At 43.1% G+C, this 21,091-nt stretch overlaps 1 protein-coding gene across 13 annotated transcripts in view; it reads right to left on the minus strand.

Annotated features, from left to right (window-relative positions):
* AKAP13 (A-kinase anchoring protein 13) overlaps positions 1 to 21,091 on the minus strand; it is a 324,413-nt gene that overhangs the window by 80,334 nt on the left and 222,988 nt on the right. For 10 of the 13 annotated variants that reach the window (XM_059180055.1, XM_059180051.1, XM_059180053.1 and 7 more), the window contains 4 exons: positions 19,656 to 19,731; positions 14,379 to 14,515; positions 2,497 to 2,867; positions 24 to 77 (listed from right to left, as the gene is read on the minus strand). In XM_059180055.1, the coding sequence (XP_059036038.1) occupies positions 24 to 77; positions 2,497 to 2,867; positions 14,379 to 14,515; positions 19,656 to 19,731 (638 nt within the window). The remainder of the gene's footprint in view (positions 1 to 23; positions 78 to 2,496; positions 2,868 to 14,378; positions 14,516 to 19,655; positions 19,732 to 21,091) is intronic. The other 3 variants (XM_059180056.1, XM_059180052.1, XM_059180059.1) reach the window with 1 other exon arrangement.

The raw sequence follows: 21,091 nt of genomic DNA on the forward strand, positions 1-21,091 counted from the left end.
CATCAAGTTAGTGAACTCTGTACCTTCTCCTATGAATGGGAGGTCTCCTGACAACATCCCCCAGAACTCGCAATGAACTGAAAATGAATGGTGGAAGAGGTCAGTGTTGAGGTGAAACAAATGGATACAAACGCATGAAGCAGACAGACATCACAGGGTTGGGGGAGACACAAGCCACTCAGAGAAACAGGACAGGAAGGCAGGGAACGAGAGAGTGTGGCAGAGGAGACAAACCACAAAGGCCTGATGGCCGGACAATTTCTGGGGAGGGTTACTCTGCTTCCTCCTTGCTCCAAAGAGTTAATCAGATGACAAGGAATGAGGTTTATTAAATTATAAAAGGATTTTTAAAAAGCCATCTAAAGCTTTCAAAGGGTTTTCTTAAGACTTTAAAATTCAGGTTATATAATATGCAGACAAGGCTACAAGCATCAAACTCATTCAAGTCCTTCTCTCATCGCCAGAGGCACTGGGGCGGTCATGCGAGGGGACTACCAAGGCCAGGCTCACATAGGAGAGGCCATGATATTACACGGGCTGCACACACGAGCAATTAGGTGACAGGGTTCTAGTCTTCGCTTAGTCTTAAGAGCACCATGTAATCTGGGACAAATCACTCAGTCTGAGCTTTAATTTCCTCATCTGAGCTACAGGATCCACAGTCAAGCCAGCTCTGAAATCAAAGTCACGGCAAAAGGACCCATAGTGGGTTATAAAGAAAAAGGGATTGTGTTTAAAACCAACCCCCATTTCTGGATGCTGTTAGCATCTCTGACAGTATGTCAAGAGACTGCTTTTGCTTCAGGAAGGGAATTCTAGCTATAGGGATCATTCCCTACATCCTGACTTATTTTTTTTTAACTGGTGTGAATGCTTTTTTAAAATATAGTGTGAATAAAGCTGGGAAGGAAAACTTTTAGAAACGGCTTTTTATACAATCCATGCTTTCAAATGTACATAAAAACTACCCAGCAGAAAAAGCAACTGCTGATTTTTAAGGGCAGCATCCTGAACTCTACCAGAGAGTAATATGGAATCACAGAAAGAGTACTAACTAGGAGAGGAGGAACCTAGTTACGGGTAAGCGGTATCAACCACCTGCACCTGTCTCATCGGTGAACCTGCAGACAATGCCACCGGACTCGGGGAGAGGACTGGAAAATCACGGGGACAGTCTGCTGTGAAACAAGTCTGAGAAGAGCAGCACAGGAGCCAAGTGTATGGCATCGCTGTGATCTCCACGAAGGCAGGGACTGCAGCTCGTTCACCTGTGTCCCCAGAAACTAGTAATGCCCGGCATGGGGCCGGCGCTCAGCATGTGTTGGCTGGATAAAAGAATAAATGAGGGGGCGAGTGCCGTCGGAGTCCACGTACCTACAGCTCTGAAATCAGAGCCACGTTATGAGGAGCAGATCAGCGAATTAAAAAGAGAAAGAGCCATAACCGCTCCAGGTGAGCCTTTCACATCACCTGTGTGTTCGCACCATCAGCCTGCTCCCTCGGCTGCCTCTCTTCAGCTGGAGAGTAGCTGGAAGGAAGCACAACTTGGTACGTACAGCAGGAATCATGGCACTTGGTCGTTAGACTGCAAGCTGTCTACTTAAATTCCTGGCAGCAGCCTATGGTCAGAGGCCATATATATATGGCCAAACTACCTCCTGCCAGCCTGCTTCCGCAAGGAAGGCCTGACACGCGGTCACATATACACACGCCCCCCAGAACTGGAGGATACGTGGAGAAATACCAACCATCCAATGATAGCGAATGATTCGTAGGCTCGCTTACTGATTAAATAATCATTCAGACTCCGTCCAAACTTTCTGCATTAGAAATGGACTGCAATTTCTGGGAAGCACTCTGAAAACAGATGGTGTAGGGGCACCTGGGTGGCTCAGTGGGTTAAAGCCTCTGCCTTCGGCTCAGGTCATGATCTCAGGATCCTGGGATCGAGTCCCGCATCGGGCTCTCTGCTCAGCAGGGAGCCTGCTTCCCCCTCTCTCTTTGCCTGCTTCTCTGACTATTTGTGATCTCTATCAAATAAATAAATAAAATCTTATTAAAAAAAAAAAAGAAAACAGATGGTGTTGAGGCTAAGACCTCATGTTTGCTTTTTAATTCAAAGTCGACAAGACACTCTTCCCTTCCACAAGTTTTTATCTATAAATGTTATTAACAGATCTGGCCTGAATGACTGTTAGCATTTATTAAACACCCACCACGTAACAGGCCTATTTCACTTGCAATACTTATTCGTGCAAATACTCTGAAAGGAAGGTATTTTACAGATGAGAAAATTAAAGCTCAGAGGGGTCAAGTACCTTGCCCAAGCTTATCTACATAGTGAATTACTGAGCTAGGGTTTGAACCCAGGTTCTCCTGGGTTCTTCCGTACCATGGTGTCTCCTAAGTTCTTTTACCACGACAACACAAAATCACAGAATCAATGCAAGCGGACATCGAGAAACAAAACCAACAGCCCTGCCGGGTCCACCTCACCTGCGTTGGTTCATTTCTGCATCGCTGGCCGCGTTCTTCCCAGGACCCCAGCTGTGCCTCCGGAAAGGGGACAGGGAGCGCATGGAGCTCCTCAGCACAGAGCAGTTCGCGGGCACCTCCGTGATGCTGTCCATTTCCTCCTCCTCCATCTCACCTGAGCCGGCAGCTTCACCCTCGCTCTCTCGACCCTCAGCTCCCACGCCATGGCTATAGAAGCCGTCAAGACCCTGCTGATCTCTGGACCTGTTCAAATTTGAAATCTGGGGGAGGGACACATCACTGCCGTGAGAAGAATGTCGATCCAGGGAAGCAGTGTCATCGGTGGACGAACTGGATCCGGTGATGTCACAGACCAGCGGCTCTTCCTCCGGCTGTCAAAGAAAGAAAACACCTACAGTTGGAAAGGGCATGGGGGCATGGCCTCATTACTGCCGACCCAGCAGTGGCTTCACAGTGGCTGCAGAGTGAGCAGGATGGGCAAGATCACAGTTGGCATCAAACAGGTGTTTTCTTTTTTGAAAGGACAGTCCCAGTCAGATTCAAAGAGTTCCCGATGAAGGGGTGGTCGAGGTCTGTACTCTCTCTACCCTCTTACTGGAGGTAGGTACACAGATCATTCCTTTCTTTCTTTCTTTCTTTCCTTTTTTAAAAGATTATTTATTTATTTGTTTGACAGACAGAGCTCACAAGTAGGCAGAGAGGCAGGCAGAGAGAGAGAAGGAAGCAGGCTCCCCGCTGAGCAGAGAGCCCGATGCAGGGCCCGATCCCAGGAGCCTGGGATCATGACCTGAGCCTAAGGCAGAGGCTTTAACCCACTGAGCCACCCAGGCACCCCCAGACCATTCCTTTCTTACAGGGGAAAAACATCTAACCCGGGTTCAGGTCAGTTCCACAGGCCAATACCACCAACTGAAACAAAGAGAACCCTTATGTATCCGGGGCTTCTGTATGAAAACTCTAAATCCATATACTATTAGGTTTAATTCCACCCCCCCCCCCCCCAAGCTTTAACTAAAAACAAGGTTGTCTGTTTGGCAGCCATGATGTCGTCCTGAAGTTAATATTCCCAAAGGAAGTCTGTAACTGTTTTAAGAGGCCTTTTGAAAACCATAGAATAGCTTATGACCCTACCTAAAATCTGCCACAAATGCCCACATTCTGGCCTTGAATGCCTACTTGGAAGAAATTTGTTCCTTTTCTCATTTCACTAGGGACTAGCAGTATCATCGAGCCAAATTACATATAAAATAATCAATCCTGGCAATGGAGTCTTGAGCACGTGATGAGGTTCTTTTCCTGGCCAGTGTCAAGGGCTTAAGAGAAATAGTTCAATTCTGATTCCCGGTAGCCCGACATTCTGTTTGCTACATACACCAGAGCACAGAGTGTAACAGAGCACAGAGTGTAACAGAGGGAGAGATAAGCATCCTGAGACTCGAAGGATGAATTTATCCAGAAGATAAGTACAAACATCGAGAAGATGCATGATCGCGGTCTCAGATCTGGGCACTGAACTGTCTTAACATCTTATTTATTTATTTATTTATTTATTTATTTTTAAAGATTTTATTTACTTATTAGAGAGATAGAGAGAGACCACAAGTAGGCAGAGCAGCAGGCGGAGGAAGAGGGAGAAGCAGGCCCTCTGCTGAGCAGGGAGCCTGATGTGGGGCTTGATCCCAGAACTCTGGGATCATGACCTGAGCCGAAGGCAGCTGCTTAACCAACTGAGCCACCCAAGTGCCCCCTGTCTTAACATCTTTATTGTGTTCTTCCAGGAAAGGGAGCAGGGACTAGGGAAAGGCATTCTGTGGTTTATTTTTCCTCCTTCACAGTATTTTCCTAATTAGCCAGTCTACTCAAAGTTTTAATTAAGAGTGAAGAAACTTATAGTTCTTTGAGAAAGATTTTAAAAATTATGAGAACTAATGAGCCTTTAGGCTTTGGAACAGAAAGTAAGACCTATTCTCTAGAAGGAGAGTATTTTCAAATGTTTATATTAACACTTCAAAATCATTCTCTACAACTTTTGGGCTGAATCTCTTCCAGCTTATAAGAATTTTTTTCTACTCTGTGGCAGAAAATGAAATCTTAAAAAAAAAAAAGCATCTGCCTTCAATTGCTCTTGAAATGATGTGTGATGGATGAGACGAAAAGGGAGATGTGGGGGTCATGGGGACCCAGACTGACTCTCGGGCCCTCCTCGTACACAGACATTGAGCAGGGAGCAAGACGTGAACTCAGGCTGATTCTAACTAAAACTGCCCTTCTGTTCCTCTTATCATCTTTAAAAAACCCTGAGGGGGCAGGGCAGGCACCTGGGTGGCTCAGTCAGCTAAGCATCTGCCTGTGGGCCATACGCACCCCAATGTTCATAGCAGCAACATCCACAACAGCCAAACTGTGGAATGAGCTGAGATGCCCTTCAACAGATGAAGGGTTAAAGAAGATGTGGTTCGGGACGCCTGGGTGGCTCAGTTGGTTGAGCGGCTGCCTTCGGCTCAGGTCATGATCCCAGAATCCTGGGATCGAGTCCCACATCGGGCTCCTTGCTCAGCGGGGAGCCTGCTTCTCCCTCTGCCTCTGCCTGCCATTCTGTCTGCCTGTGCTTGCTCTCTCCCCCTCTCTCTCTCTGATAAATAAATAAAAAAAAAAAAAAAAAAAGAAGATGTGGTTCACATACACAATGGAATATTACTCAGCCATCAGAAAGGATGAATAGCCAACTTTTGCATCAACATAGACAGGACTGGAGATTATGCTGAGTGAAATAAGTCAAGTAGAGGAAGTCTGTTATCATATGGTTTCACTTATATGTGGAAGGTAAGGACTAGCACGGAGGACATTAGGAGAAGGAAGGGAAAAACGAAGGAGGGTGGAAATCGGAGGGGCAGACTAACCATGAGAGACTAAGGACTCGGAGAGACAAACTGAGGGTTTTAGGTGGGAGGGAGTGGGGAGCTGGGTTGGCCCAGTGATAGGTAACAAGGACGGCACAGACTGCATGGAGCACTGGGTGTCATACGTAAACAATGACCCTTGGAACACTACGTCAAAAACTAATGATGTACTGTATGGTGAACTAACACAACACAGTAAAAAATATTTTTAAAAAAGTTGGGGGGAGCGCCTGAGTGGCTCAGTGGGTTAAAGCCTCTGCCTTCAGCTCAGGATCAAGCCCCTCATCAGGCCCTCTGCTCAGTGGGGAGCCTGCTTCCCTCTTCTCTGCCTACTTGTGATCTCTGTCTGTCAACTAAATAAATGAATCTTTAAAAAAAGCATCTGCCTTCAGCTCAGGTCATGATGTCAGGATCCTGGGACCAAGCTGAGCCCCATGTCATCAGGCTCCTTGCTCATCAGGAAGTCTGCTTCTCCCTCGTCCTCTGCCCCTCCCCTCCCATGCTCTTTCTCTCCGCCCCCCTTCAAATGAATACTTAAAAAAAATCTCTTTAAAAAAAAAAGCCTCTGCAAGGACGAGATCTCGAAGCCCTGTGTTCCCTACACTGGGCCACACTGTAAAATTAAATGATGCTTTAACCAAGTAGACTGTAAAATCGGGTAGGTAATATTTTAAAATAAACTCAACTGTTCTTTTTAAGTTACTGAGGGCTAACCTGCGCATCTTAGAGCGTTAATCATGGAGCTGCTCTCCAGAGAGAGGAACAATGTAGATGGTCGCAAATACTGACTTCAGGATGTCTTGGCTTTCTCAGTGTGTCCTCCCCTCAAATGTAATTGGTTACGATTAGATCATACAACATGAGGAAGGCCCCTAATTCCTACAGGAGCTGTGTCCTTGCGTGAAGAGGAGAGACATGGGGAGAGGCAAAGGGAGGTAGAGCTTGAGGCCACGGAGTGCTGGCCAGCAGCAGAGGCTTCGACAGGAGCCGGGGAGAGATTCTCCCTCAGAGCCTCCCGAGGGAAAGCTGCTGCCCCTCTGGTACATGGACTGTAGGCCCTCCTGTCTCCCAAACCGTGAAAGAATACATTTTTGTTGTTACATGCCACCAAATTTGTGGTAATTGGTGATAGCAGTCCCAGGAAACTATACACGCACCCTCAAGCTGCTTTGTTTTTAATTCTCAGAAGAGTACCAAGGGACAAAGAGAAGGGCCGTGTAAAGCAAAATGCACGACGGGCTTATTGTCAAACACACCAGCTAGGCTTTGAAGGAAATGAAAAGGAGTTCAAGTTTCCATTTGGCTATTTATCATATATTCTCACAAACTGGGGCTTCCCGATGAGGAAATGATGTGCAGACGACAGAAGAGGTCCTTCCTCTTGATTTGGCACCTAATGGCCTTACGGGGGCACAGCCTTGAAAGACCACCTGTTATCTCTCTGGTACTTTATTCATCTGAGACTTAACAAGCAAACAAGCATCCACCCTTTTGTAAGACATTAAAACAAGATGGGAAAATTATTGTTGGCCTGTTTGTGCACATTTTGAGGAAGGAATCTGTCTAGCATATATCTGTGACACAGTGTTGATCCCGGTGTGTGCTAGGACACTTCCTAGTGTTCAACAATTATGAGCTTGTAGTTATTACTTGGAAAAGGGAAAACCAGGACAAACTCAATAATTGAGGTCAGTCTTCCTTCCTAAATATTGGAGGTGAATGGTTTTTCTTTAATGCTGGATTAAATCTAAAGAAGGCTCTGAATTACTTTTGCCCAAGACTTATGTGTTCTCAAAAGAATTTCCCAGCTTCATCATGTCTTTATGCTACCCTGGCAGAAAAGAAAGTAGTCAGGGGTGTAATAAAAAATTAAACCCAGAACATGGTCCCAGTCTTTCTACTGCTACGCATCTGTCTACTGGATAAGCCACTTTCTCAATTTGTCTACCTAAGATGATGATCTTTCCATTGGAAGAGGCTAGACCTTAATGTCAGGCAAGGTACTGTCTATTTTCATCATGAATAGAGGGAACAAGTGGGTTTTTTAAGCGTCTGATCCCCCCCCCCCCAGTATTCCCTTCCGGTCTCTGAACTAATTAACTTATTAATAATAAGTTCTTAAAGATATCTGCCAAATAAAGAAATACAAGAAGCGATACTTTCACCATTGTCCCCCTCCTCACAGAAAGTAGCAGGTTTGGGGATGCTGTTTTTCCATTTGTAAACCAGAAGAGGAAAAATTATGGCTTCTGTCACATAACAGAATGTTCCATGCCTAATATTTGAAGCCATTCTTAAACAGTTTTTGAATTATATGTTGGGTCTTTCTTTGGAGAAGTATTTTCTCTTAAAATGTCTGCTAATAAGGGCGTCTGGGTGGCTCAGTGGGTTAAAGCCTCTACCTTCAGCTCAGGTCATGATCTCGGGATCCTGGAATAGACCCTGTGTTGGGCTCCCTGCTCAGCGGGGAGTATGCACCTCCCCTTCTTTCTCTGCCTACGTGTGATCTCTGTCAAATAAATAAATAAAATCTTTAAAAAAAAAGTCTGCTAATTAAATGACTTTCAGAGACTTATATTAGTCCTGATTATCTGCAGAAAAGGTGCCAGTGTAGTTTTTCTTCCCTTAAAGGCAGATGACCAGAATATAATTCTTTGCTAAATACAAATTTTTTATTTTCTGTTTCCCTTAAGATGTAGTACTGGGCATGGGTTAAGGTAGAGAAGGAAGAGAGATGCAGAAAGTAGACACAGGAGAGGAGGGGTGGCTGGGAGTTGTGCTTGTTTGTGCCAAAGTGAGTGCCCTGGGAGGAAGACAGTGGAGTCTAGAGCTGAGACTGACACATGAGCCCTTCCTCCCGTGAGCTGTCCTGAATGGTTTTCCTCCTGCATATGGGAGGATGGAAACACACACAAAACCTATCGTGGCTACCAACAGCTTCTTTTTCCTTACAGTTTATGCCATCTTGAAAATCTGCAAACGGTGATCAGCCTTACAAAGATCTCTAGGAGTCAAAGAGAAAGCCTGCAAAAAATGGGCCTAGTGAGTAATACAGAGGCTTGTCCACAAGCTCCAGCCCCTATCCGACAGCTTGGACTCTGGGGGCAGTGACCCAAGGATACTGTTTTGCTTAATTTAAGGTAAAATAAACTAGGGAAACTGATATTACAAAATAATGATATAAATAAAAGTTAACGAGAAAGGCTAAATTAAGTGCTACTGCTGTCTACATAAAGCTGGGGAAACTATGACTGTTACTTGGGCATACAGGCAGCACGACTATTCCATAAATATGATTAACGATTATTTACTGGATACTTGCCACGGGGGGGGGGGGCTCTGCACTAAGTGATTTAGATGTATTTGTTCTTTTCACATTTGATTTAGTAGGTATTATTCTCATTTGATACACGAGACAACTGAGGTCCAGTGAAGCTACATAATAAGATTCTAATTTAACTGGTCTGGGGTAAGGGCCAGATTCTTTTTCTTCTTCTTAGAGCTCTCCAGATGATTCTAAATACAGCTAGGACTCAGTCTCATTATTACATATGACAGATCTGTGATAAAAATGTTTTAAAAAGTTAAGATGGACTCCAGTCCTACATGTAAAAGCCAAAATTATAAATGTCCTAAAAGAAGACATCTTGACAGGGGGCAGACAAATCAGTAACAGGACAGGACACAGGTAGCAACAGCCATAAAAAAATGGATGCATTATACTTCACCCAAATTCTAAACATTTAGTACAACAACACATGTTTATGAAAGCAAATAGGGAAGCCATGCACAGCAAGAAAATATTTGCAAAACATAATCTAATGAAGTACTGGTATCCAGGATACCATATACAATTCCTACTTTTCAACAACAAAAAGACAAACAAATCAATTTTTTTTTAATTGCCAAGAAATGTGAACACACACTCCACAAAGGACGATATGCAAGTGGCCAATAAACACATGAGAATGTGTTTACCGTTATCGCTGGTTGTCAAGGAAATGTAAATCAAAACGGTAATGAGCTACCACTACACACACACCAGAAATGCTCAAGTTAAAACAATTATACATGTTGATAAGAGCACAGAGCAACCAAAATTCTCATACACTGCTGGTGAGAATGTAAAATGATACAACTGCTGTGGAAAAAGGTCTGGCCACTTTTTATAAGACTAAACTTATACTTGCCATATGATCCATCAGTTTCACTCATCTACCCAGTAGAAATAATAACATTCATATTCTGTTTGTATGAGGCTCTGAAATAAAGAGAACTAACCTGAGATGGGAAAAAATTGGAACAGTTGTTGCCTCCAGGGGACTGAAAAGGAGACAGACTGAAAAGGGGCATAACCAAACTCCCCAAAGTGAAGGTAACAGCCTGATTCGTATGGAGGTTTGGATTATAAGGATGAATGGATTTGTTAAAAGTCGCCGAGGTACAGCTATAATGGAAAAAAGTATGTAGGTTCCTCAAAAAAATTAAAACTAGAACTGTTCTCTAGAATCTAACAATGTCCTACTTCTAGGTATGTATCCAAAGGAAATAAAGCCACTGTCTTGAAGAGGTACCTGCACTCCCGTGTTCTCAGCATCAAGACGTGGAAGCAGCTTACGCATCACAGACAGCTGAACAGGTAAAGTAAATGTTACTCAGAGTTTAAAAAAAAAAAAGAAGAAGAAGAAGGAGACCCCGCCATTTGCAACAACATGGATGGACCCTGAGGGCATCACGCTAGGTGAAATAAGCCAAAGACGACTTTTACATGATGTCACTTCTATATGGAAACCACAAATGGCAACTCTGAGCACAGAGAGTGGAACAGGGCTTCCCCAGAGGGTGGGGGAAATGGGGAGATGTTAGTCGAAGGGACCAAGCTCTCAGTCAGGAGATGAATCAATTCTGAAGACCCAACGGACGGCATGACGACCACGGTTACTAACGATGCACTGTGGACCTGAAGTCTGCTAGGACAGTGAATCTCACGTGTTCTTACCATCTGCACAGAGGTAACTCTGTGAGGTGACAGACACTTCCGGCCTGATTGTGGTAAGCATTTCACAACTTGTCTATCAAAGCATCATCTTGTACATTTAAATATGCACAATTTTTATCTGCTATAACTCATAAAGCCGAGGGAAAAGTCACTCAACTGTGCCTTTCACTGTGTAGAGAATTTATAACAAACAAAAAACAACTCTATTAACACATACTGAATTCTAAGTATTTAGGGGTCAAAGTGGATTGTTACCTATAACTTGCTTAAAAATGCATCAAAGTTAGATGCACTAACTGGTGAGTAGAGAAAGGAAGGGCAGTTGCACAGGTGAGTAACAAAGCAAGGGTATGACGTTAAGGGTGGAATCCAGGGGGTGGGTGCTCACTGCACAGCTCTTCCAACTTTCCTGGATGCTGCAGCATTTTCTTAATAAAGTGTTGGGGGAAAATGCCCGACTGGCTCTCTTAACCAAGAATCACATCAGATTGATAATGTATAGGTATAGAAAGAAGAGTGAACATTATGTAACATAAGTATATATATATATATAAAAACAACTACACACTTTCTATTACCACACCCGAAGGAATGTTTAATATTGCTAAAATACTAGTCCTTTAATTTTTAATAACTTATTCATTAAATATTTATGAATTGTTGTCTATGATACACAAGGCACTCTGTCACGTGCCTTTGGCAAATAACAGCTCATGTTTTAAATATGTAATATGTCCCAACTGTTTAATCCATTTGTGTGCGATAATTTGTCTAAGAATCTTAAGCATGTGACAGTGAGCTGCTTCACAGTTCTGAAATTATAGTAAGTTTCAATACTTGTGCATAAATAATAAAGTTTTTTGAATTTGGGTTCTGTAAGTATAACTACTTTTATCCCTGAAAGGCTAAAAACTTTTTGGCTTGGTGACCAAGTACTTGAGAGCGAACTAGCTTAAGAAAGGAAGTGTGCTTTCTTAAGACAGCATCTTAGGGGAGTTTCTCTGATTTTCTCAACTGTGGATACATTTTACAGCCTGGAGAAAAAAACAAGGTATGAGTGCTTTATCTAATTCTCCTTGGGAAAAAAGCAACTATCAATATTTTCGTGGACTTCAATTAACCTTTTGGATAATAGGGTAGCTGAGATTATGTATTTTATGATCATTCTTTCTTTGCTAGTGCCAAGAAAAAGTCCAAGATTTCTTCCTATTTTAAAAACATAACCTAGGGGTACTTGGGGTGGCTCAGTTGGTTAAGTGTCTGCTTTCACCTCAGGTCATGATCTTGGGGTCCTGGGATCGAGCCCCTCACTGGCCCCCCTGCTCAGCGGTGAAGCCTGCTTCTCCCTCTCCACCCAACTTGTATGCTCTCTCTCAAGTAAAATAAATAAAATCTTTTAAAAAAAATCTAAATTTTATGCCGTTGATCTATGGAGAAGATGACGACCTTAGAACTAGCAAATATTCAGGAGAATAATCAGGAAGCTCCTCTCACCCGAGTCCTATTTACTGGAAGGCAGGCTGGACGGAAACTGAAGGGTAAGGCAAAGGGTTTGTGACCAACACTGCAGGCTGAAGAGACCTCTATGAGGCCAGAGTGTGTGTGTGTGTGTGTCACACACACACACACACACACACACACACACACACGGCTGTAGGAAGTGACCTAACGCACTACTCATGGTTCGCAGAGAAGAATGTTGTGATGCCTTGCCCAGAGATGATTTTTTAGAGACGGGAGAGGGGAAGGCACTCCAGGACAGGGTGATGCTTCACAGCACACGCTGTGTGGCTGTCCACTGAGGCAGCCGGGGAGGGACACCACCCTGCTTCTGTGTAAATCACTGGCTATTAAAGCAGGTGTCTGGAGATCGAGACAGGGAAGAGATCGTAGAGTCAGGCCTACGTAGAGTCAGGACTGTGACTTACCAGCTGACTAATCTAGACGACACCTCTCTACCAGTCAAAGCCGGCATTCCCTCAGGAGTTTAATGAGGATAAAACCACCCACCTCACAGGGTTGTGGGGAGCTCGAAATGAGATCACATACATTATAAGAAACTCGGGTCAGTGTTGAGTACATAGTAACCACTTGGTTAAGTATTAGCCTGTCTCTCTCTCTCTCTCCCCTCTCCCCTTTTCCTTTCATACGCTACCCCCTGGCTTTAGGAATGCTGGAGAAAACTCTTATTGCAAAACCTCTCTTGGTCACAACCAACTTTGGGAAAGTGGAAAGAGCTAAGAGGAAGACCCCTCCAGATCTTGCCCCAGGCCATGCGACATTCTCGTGCTCGCACAAAGAGATGACGGTGCACCCACCGTTTCTGGTTTTTCTGAGCCACTGCGGTACAAAATGTGGGTAGAAGTTGCTCTGGGGAATATGCTCCAACTCTTAACAGTTCTATCTGTCTAGTCATCCTGAAAAAACTGCCCAATCTAGCACCAGCCATTCGTCTGAACAATCTCCTCAATGTTTTTGGCAGTCTGAGTAAGGACGCAAAACACAGGAAATTGGAATTCTCTTTAGCTAGGAAAATCACTGGGTTTAGCGAGCAGAAATCACTACCATTCTGCAGACATGGCAGCGTCCAGGGACGAGCTGTCACGCACCTAGGAGGGAGCAAGCAAGTCTTTCTTAATGAAGACTCTGCAGTTTTAAAACACCTTTTGACTACGAAAAATCTCAGACACACATAAATGTTTAACAAATCCTCGGGTATTCATGACCCAGTTTCCGTGACTGTCCGTGATTCGATTCTGAAGCGGGAACTGAGAGATATCATCTGTTTATCTGAGACACAAGTAAAATATTCTGAGAGACATGCCCCTTCAGAATGGCATTCCTCTTGGCAGTGGGGGATGGTTCAGAAGTCCTTACAATGAAAATCGCAAAGTCACAGTGGAAATTATCCAAATTCTATTATTTTTTTTTAAAAAAAAAAACCATGATTTCCCTCTTTCTAGATCACCTCAAAGGAGGAGAGAGCTTCCCAGGGTGCAGATTTTTTTACTTTATAGAAACCACTGAATCAATCTGCTGTGAGTAAAAATGACAGGAATCCTAAAGTTCTGTGAATTTTTCCAAGGACCCTCCCAAAAGACAGCGAGGACAAGGAAAAGGAACATGGTGGAAAAGAATTAGGGGAGGCCAAATGGGCACTCATTGAGAGCCACTGGACAAGTGAAAAGAAAGTGTTTGAGGGGACATTTACAGAGGCTTTAAATATGCGCTAGCCCAGGATCCCAGGATGCCTTTCCTGTAACTTATGGGACAGCTTCATAAAGGCGTGCTCCCAGCTGCTGTGTTTCTGCCCCCTCACCCGCCTCTCGATTAAGACAACCACGTGTGGCATATGACTGAGTACCACTGCGGATCCTGCTGTGGGAAAGCCCACTATTCTGCTTCTCAGGAGACAAAACAGAACTCTCTGCTACTAGATACAAACATAAGCAAAAGAAAGCAAACCGCCCCCATCCCCCGACCCCTTGGAGAGCCTCAGATGATATGAAAACACACGGTGACTCATGTGCATGGGTCTGGCTCTTCACTGGGGAGAAGACAGTCTGGGTTCCCCAGCAGAGATCTAGAAAGTTCCAATTAAGCAGGCTAGATGAGGAGGGGTGACATCACCAAGCTGGGCAACGAGCTTCAGGCCTAAACACATTAATCAGAAATGCCTCTACGGTTAGTTTAGACACATGACGTGTTACAGTCTGAGCTGCGGTCCCTTCCTGCCCACTGAAAAGCATTCACCTTCCTCTGATTAAATTCACACCAAAGGAACTCCCATTTCGTTAGGCTTCAAAGCCTGTGTGTAACCAGCCACAACTCTACAGAGGATAAAGTGGTTGATGCCTTTTTCTAAGCCCCGGCCACCTGGAGCTCCCTTCTCTGGAAGGGAGGACGCTTTCTTCTCCAGGATCACACAGAGCTGGAGATGCTCAGTATGGTCGGCAGGGGTCGCATACTGAGGTGGACAGTACCTTGGGGAAGATGATGCTGTCCACTTCTTCGCTGGGTGACTGAAAGAGGTCAGAGTCACTGCCGGATTCTCTTTTGAGGACTCCTTGTTTTGAGGCACACTCTCTGCCCAGTCCAACATCCAGGAAGTTCTCACATTCTGAGAAAGAAAATATATTCAGCCAATACCTTTTCATTGCAGCCATTCACCTTGTAAGTCAACCAACTAACGTCCCCTCCTTCTAGTATTAAGCAGCTGTAAAGGACGCGGTCGGATTGGTAGCTTTTTAACTCTAGTATCCCAGTTCTAGGGTGACTGTTACTATGAGACAACCATGAGTTTGCCATGTAAACCAAAAGCACCAAAAGATAAAATGGTAATTTAGAACCACAATTCCATCTGTATTTAGGTATTTAAGTGGGAATCTTTTCCTCTTGGTAGTTAGAAAATATTTTCTTTTGCTACTAAAATCAGATGTCCTTTATTAGGAAACTATGTGATAGTTTATGGCCAAATTTCTAAGACTTAAGTTCTTTCTGGAAACTTGTTACCTAGCCAAACACTAGGATTAATAAAGGAGGGAAAGCATATCTAATACAAATGTCAGTATATTACACTTACGGGTTTTATTGAATAATAACAGAAATGGAATTGTTTAGCTTCTACCTTAAGCGGACCTGACACTGGGGAATAATCACTAAAGAGAAATGTATCGTCTAGAATCTGTCTTCAGTTCAATAACTATCCTAGGGACTCTGGTGAATCAGACAGAGGGGCCCCTGACAGAAACATTATGCTGTAGATCAAGGAGTTCTAAACACTCAGTACACTGAAATTAGCAGGGTATTTAACCCACTTTCTCCTATTAATTCTGTAACAAAAGGGACATAAGACCTAGAAGCAAAAGAATTAAAAATATTTGTATGCGGTAAAAGCAAGAGCCCAATGAAAGTCGGCTAGTGGGTAGGTATCAACCTCCTACAAGAAGTCTGGAGAGTGAAGCATTTCCATTTCAGTTAGCATTTTTATATGGGATTCAGACACACATATATCAACTCTGCAGGTGATACTAAGCGACGAGGGACACAACAGATCAGAAGGCTACCAGTTCATGAACACGCCACCTGGAGGTTTTAGTTGAAAGCAGATTCAAGAGGAGCTGATGATACAAGGTGACAGCAAAACAAAAAATACCGATGGCTTCAGACTCCATTAATAGACAGTGTACCCAAGTCCAAAATAGGGACAGTCCTACCATTATGTGACAGCTACACTGCACCCACAGGATCATGTCTGTCCCTAGGTAACATTTAAAGTCAAACACTGATAAACAGAAATGCATGCAGGGTGAGGAGGACACAACAGTGGGAACACTCAAGAACCACGTGGACTTGCACAGGAGCTTGAAGAAAATGTGTCCAAAGGCAGCTGCAGATTTGCTGTGTGCTGTTCCAGAGGCAGAACAAAAAGCCTGCTGTGTGGAAGCCACGGAGCTTTGCTAGAAGTAGGCTTCTGGGCAATGGGTTGGGAGTTCCAGAAAGTAACCCGTCACTTCACCAGAAGGGGCGGAGCAAAGGCTGAACGACTTTGTCAAGAGGTTTCAGAAAAGATGCATACACAGAAGGGGAAGTGGAGATTAGACAACCCCCAATGTCTCCCTAAATTCTCAGGGTCTATGTTTGGACAATAATTGTACGTGTGTGTGTGTGTGTGTGTGTGTGTGTGTGAGAGAGAGAGAGAGAGAGCGCGCGCACACATGTGCGTGCACACTGCAGGATGAGAAAAGAAAGTTTCTCTTATCTGAATTAGCTAATTATTGATCATTAATAAATTTTTTGCCCTGGATTAGCTGGGAATCTTAGAGGAAGGATCAAAGAACACTGTACTGGTATACAGGTCATGAATTACTTGATCATAAAATTACTTCCTCTGTCAGTTAGTATTTGACTAGGTATTGGGGATTATCCAAATAAAAAGAGATATTTAGTCTGTGTATGTGTGTGGGGTAATTTACAATCTTGTAATAGAAGCAGACATATGAAGAGACAGTTCCAACATAGAAGTACACAAAGGATGCCACCGGGAGCAAGGCGGGGCCCACAGATTAACCTGAAAATGTTTCATTAAAGGAAAAAAAGAAAAAAACCCTAGTCTATTTCAGTCTTGGTTGGTCCAAACTATTTCTGAGTGTTTCATTCAATGGGAATAGCCCTGCCTTTAAAAGACTGGAAATCATGAGTATTCTGGACCACCCCTCCCGCCACCAATTTCGGAGAGTATATACTCACTTAGGTGGAGTTGGTGTGTGTGACCTTTCTACTTCTCCCCCTTTCCCCACTTGGAAAAATCAAAAACTCCATTTCATGGTTGAGGGGAAAACAGGGGGCTGGCCAAGAAAAGAAAGGGCTGTCGCAGCACTATGCTGAGCTGCTGGTCTCCAGCTGGCAGGCAAATAGACCACGTCCCAAGTCCAGACTGGAAAACAAACCAATTCAAGACGTTCTAATGGAAAATTCACAGGGAAGATCCAGATTCAGCCCTGGTAGGAATAGCTCACCCAGAAAATAAATCTGGGCCAGCAAATCAAGCTGGAGGATGACTCTGCTGTGTGATACAATCCTAACTGTCGAGCTGGAGGCCAGCAGTGGGGGGAGAAAAACAGGGAACAAGGGGGGAGAAAAAGATCCTAAGCCATCATGAAACCCCACTAAAGGCAAAGTTAATTCCCACTGTATGTCACAGGCCTTCCTACCGGCCCTCTTCCTTAAGAATAAGGGGGAGCAACACATGCAGGTAGAAGCAAGAACACTGAGCACCGACTGCTTTTAGAGTCGGTCCTGTTTGGCTTAAATCTCCCTCAGCTGACTTTTAGCAGCAGGATCCCAGGCAACAAGTCATTTAACCCCTAAGCCTTCATTTCCACACGAGTGAAACGGGACGATCAGGACCTCCCTAAAACAGCTATAGAGACTGTTAGAAAGAATTTATGAAAACGGTAACCAGAGCCCTGCCCCTTGCACACATCAGGTGTGTGACAAACACACCTAATGAAGGCGAGCCTTCGTTATTAACCTACGCTGTGCAAGTATCTGGTAAGGACATTACCTTGACATGGGTCAGTCCTGTTTTATGACTCGTATATAAACCTACCTATAAACTTTTGTGTCCTGAGACATTAACTTCTTTAAAAGCTAGGAAAACATGTCATTTTTTAGCTGCTGTCTAGTCATTTGGGTCTAAAATTATATATATGCAAACAAATTATAGCAGGCCATGAAAGACAGGAAAAACCACCACCAGCGCCCACTGGGATTTGCTGAACCATGCTACTCATAATGCATTGGTATTTATTTGTACTTAAATAAATAAATCTGTATTTATCCATATTGGAGGAATATCCAAAGTGATTTTAAAACACGTTATCCTCCTTGGTTTTACACTATTGCTCTCTTGAGCTGTGCTCGTAACATAAATGAAACCTCCAAGATCCAAAGGGCTTAGAACTCACCCCAAAATTTGCTAAAATCAAAAACTCAGGTCTGAAGCACAAAAGCAAAATCCAGATCTTGGATGCTGTTACACAGAGAGTTAAAAAGACCCACTTTAAAAACACCAAAGTAGTTATGCTTGGGGCTGGAGTACGGAGCAGACATTGTCAACAAAATCCAAGAGGATGTCCTGGGGAAAATGCTCAGGGGTTCAAAATTCATTTCTTTAAATGAGTAAACTGAACTCCAGCATGAGGAGAAACTTAGTTTCACTGCTTGCATGGTTGGGCGTCATTGTACTTTCAGAAAAGACCCTGAACAGCTAGCTCAAGGAACCAAGATACAGTAAATAGTACACTTTTTTTTTTAAAAAGATTTTATTTATTTATTTGATAGACAGAGATCTACAAGTAGACAGAGAGGCAGGGAGAGGGAGGGGGAGAGAGAAAGAGAGAGAGAGAGAGAGAAGGAAGCAGGCTCCCCACTGAGCAGAGAGCCCGATGCAGGGCTCGATCCTAGGACCCTGGGATCATGACCCAAGCTGAAGGCAGAGGCTTTAACCCACTAAGCCACCCAGGTGCCCCAGTAGTACACTTTTAAGTAGAAGATTCTAAGGGGCTGGGCAGGGTTTAAGTGTCAGCTAAATCCATGATCAGGGTCAATCTTACAACATGACAGGACCCTAAACACAACTATAACATAATATCCTCCATGTGAGACAAAACTAGGGAAGAACACTTTTCATCTCTGTCTCTAACACTACCTTTGGAATAAAGTTGAAGAGTTGAGAATCAGTAGGAAAGCTCTTGGGAGATACAGGATTTGGAAAGTTTGTCTTTCGATTTAATACTACCGCAGGACATCCACAACTACCAGTCAGTGAGGCTTCAATAAATTTTAAAGCAGGTCAGTAAAACCTATAAAGGTAAACAGAGGTGTTGCTGACTCAAGGCGACTCAAGAGCCCAGGGTACAAATTACCAGCACTCACAACAGGCCCAGAGACTTACAGTTACGCACCGTGTCATTCAGGCAACACGCCCCACTGAGAGCTAGTAACTCTTGAGAGATGGGAGACAATAGAGTGCACAGACATTAGGGAACTTTCCTTACATCACTGTGAATTAGTGGCTAAATCTGGGGAAAAAGATGGGCATCTTAACTACCCACAAGTCATACGCTATGTCATTAACAAGCCATTAACAAGCCGGGTCTTAGCAGCTGACCCTCACCTGCTGTTACTAACACCTCTCAATTGGGACAATACTTCCAAAGTTTAGGGTTCTCAATCCTGGCTATGCAGTGGAGTCACCAAAGGAGCTTTCAAAGATTCTGAGGTCCAGCTCACACCCTAGGCCCCATTAAATCACAACTTCTGCGAGCAGGACCCAGGCAGCAGTGTATTTCTAAATCTCCCCAAATAACTTCGATGTGCAGCCAAAATGGAGAGCCACAGGATTAGTTCTCAATAAATATTTATAGTTTTATCAGACTGAGAAACCACGATCCTATGTATGTGCACAGCACATATGCCTTCACAGAAGTGATGAGTCAGAAAGCCACATGTGAAGATTCACTACTTATATGAAATGTAGGTTAATTCTAGGACACTACATATTTATTCTCAGTTGAGAAAAAATGCCTACAAACCCAAATCACACATACCCCTCTCTTCTGATTTACTGCATGGCACAGTAAGGAAGGACAGTACTCCAAAAGAGGTCTGGAATCAGACGGGGACTGCAGTGTAAAAAATGGGAGATTTAAGTCACAGTTATTCAAGCACCTGGAAGTTGGAAGACCCCTGCTCACCTGGGCTCTGTGTGGGGGCCAACAGAGGTGCTGTATCGGGGCATGGTTTTATCGGACACCAGCTTTCTCGATTTATCTGAAAGAAAAAAAAAACCACATCGACTTTCAGAGAGCGAAGTAATAGTGGGATGATTTTACAGCTGCTGCAAGTGTATCTGTTGTACCAACACTTTTACCTTTTTAATACTTTATTGTAAAGGGAGCAAAATTAGGACAAGAAAAAAATCCTTTTCACAACACAATCAAGGCATGCTATGCTCAATTAAGGCTCCAATAAAAGCAACAGGAAAAAGATAAACAAAGAGAAAACCTGGTGCAGGCCAAGGGTGAAATTAAAAAAAAAAAAAAAAAAGAAATTAACAAATGCAATGCATCAAAGATTAAAATACATATTTGATATCTTTACTTGCAAGTTAAAAAAAAACAAAAATAATTTCTATGTATTCAAGAGTTATTGTCCACTGGAGATCAGACAGTAGAGAATTCTATGTATTATTAAGTTAATCCCCACAACAGCTACAAGAAGTTTGTATTACCCGTATCCAAAGAATAAGCTCAGCAGTGTTGCTGAGGTAGTAAGCGACAGAACTGGCAATGGAGAACAAGTCTATGGGAATCTATCGCATATTAAGAAGAAAACATTCCCCTAAAATATTTTTTTAATTTAGCCTTTACAGCTCTCAGTCATCTAACTAACATCATAACCATCTACTATCATTAAATTTAAAAGAATATAATTTTTAAAATTATGATGAAAGATTTCAATAGTTCTCTCCCCATAACTGATAAAACTAGACACAGAATCAGTAAGGATACAGAAAACTTGAAAAATACTAGCAACCACTTTGATCTACCCAACACATACAGAGCAATTCACCCAACAAAGGCAGAATACACATTCTTTTCAAATAGTCATGGAATGTTCACCAAAGCAAACCATATTCTGTGGCATAAAAGAAGTATCAAATTTGAGGATTAAAATCATACTACATATGCAGTCTGACCACAACAGTATCAAAATCAGAAACCAAAATAAGAAGTTACCTGGAAAAACCACAAACATTTAAAAAGCAAAACAAAACAAAACAAAACAAAACAAAAAAACACACAAAAACTTAAAAATCCATGAATCAAAGAAGAAATCTTTAAGGAATCATTGTGTAATTAGTTAAATATCAGAAAATATCTCAAACTCAAAAATTCAAACATAACATATAAAAATTTGTGAGACAAAGCTAAAACAGTGTTCAGAGCAAAATTTATAACATTAAATGCCTATATTAGAAAAGAGAGGTCTCAAATCAATGATCTAAATTTCCACCTTAAGAAACTAGCAAAGGCAGACTAACCCAAAGCAAAAAGGATAAAGAAAACAAAGAACAGATGCCAATGAAATAGAAAACAGAAAAATAAAATCAGGGACGCCTGCGTGGTTC

This window comes from Mustela lutreola, chromosome 7, assembly GCF_030435805.1.
Source record: "Mustela lutreola isolate mMusLut2 chromosome 7, mMusLut2.pri, whole genome shotgun sequence".
Taxonomy (NCBI): Eukaryota; Metazoa; Chordata; class Mammalia; order Carnivora; family Mustelidae; genus Mustela; species Mustela lutreola.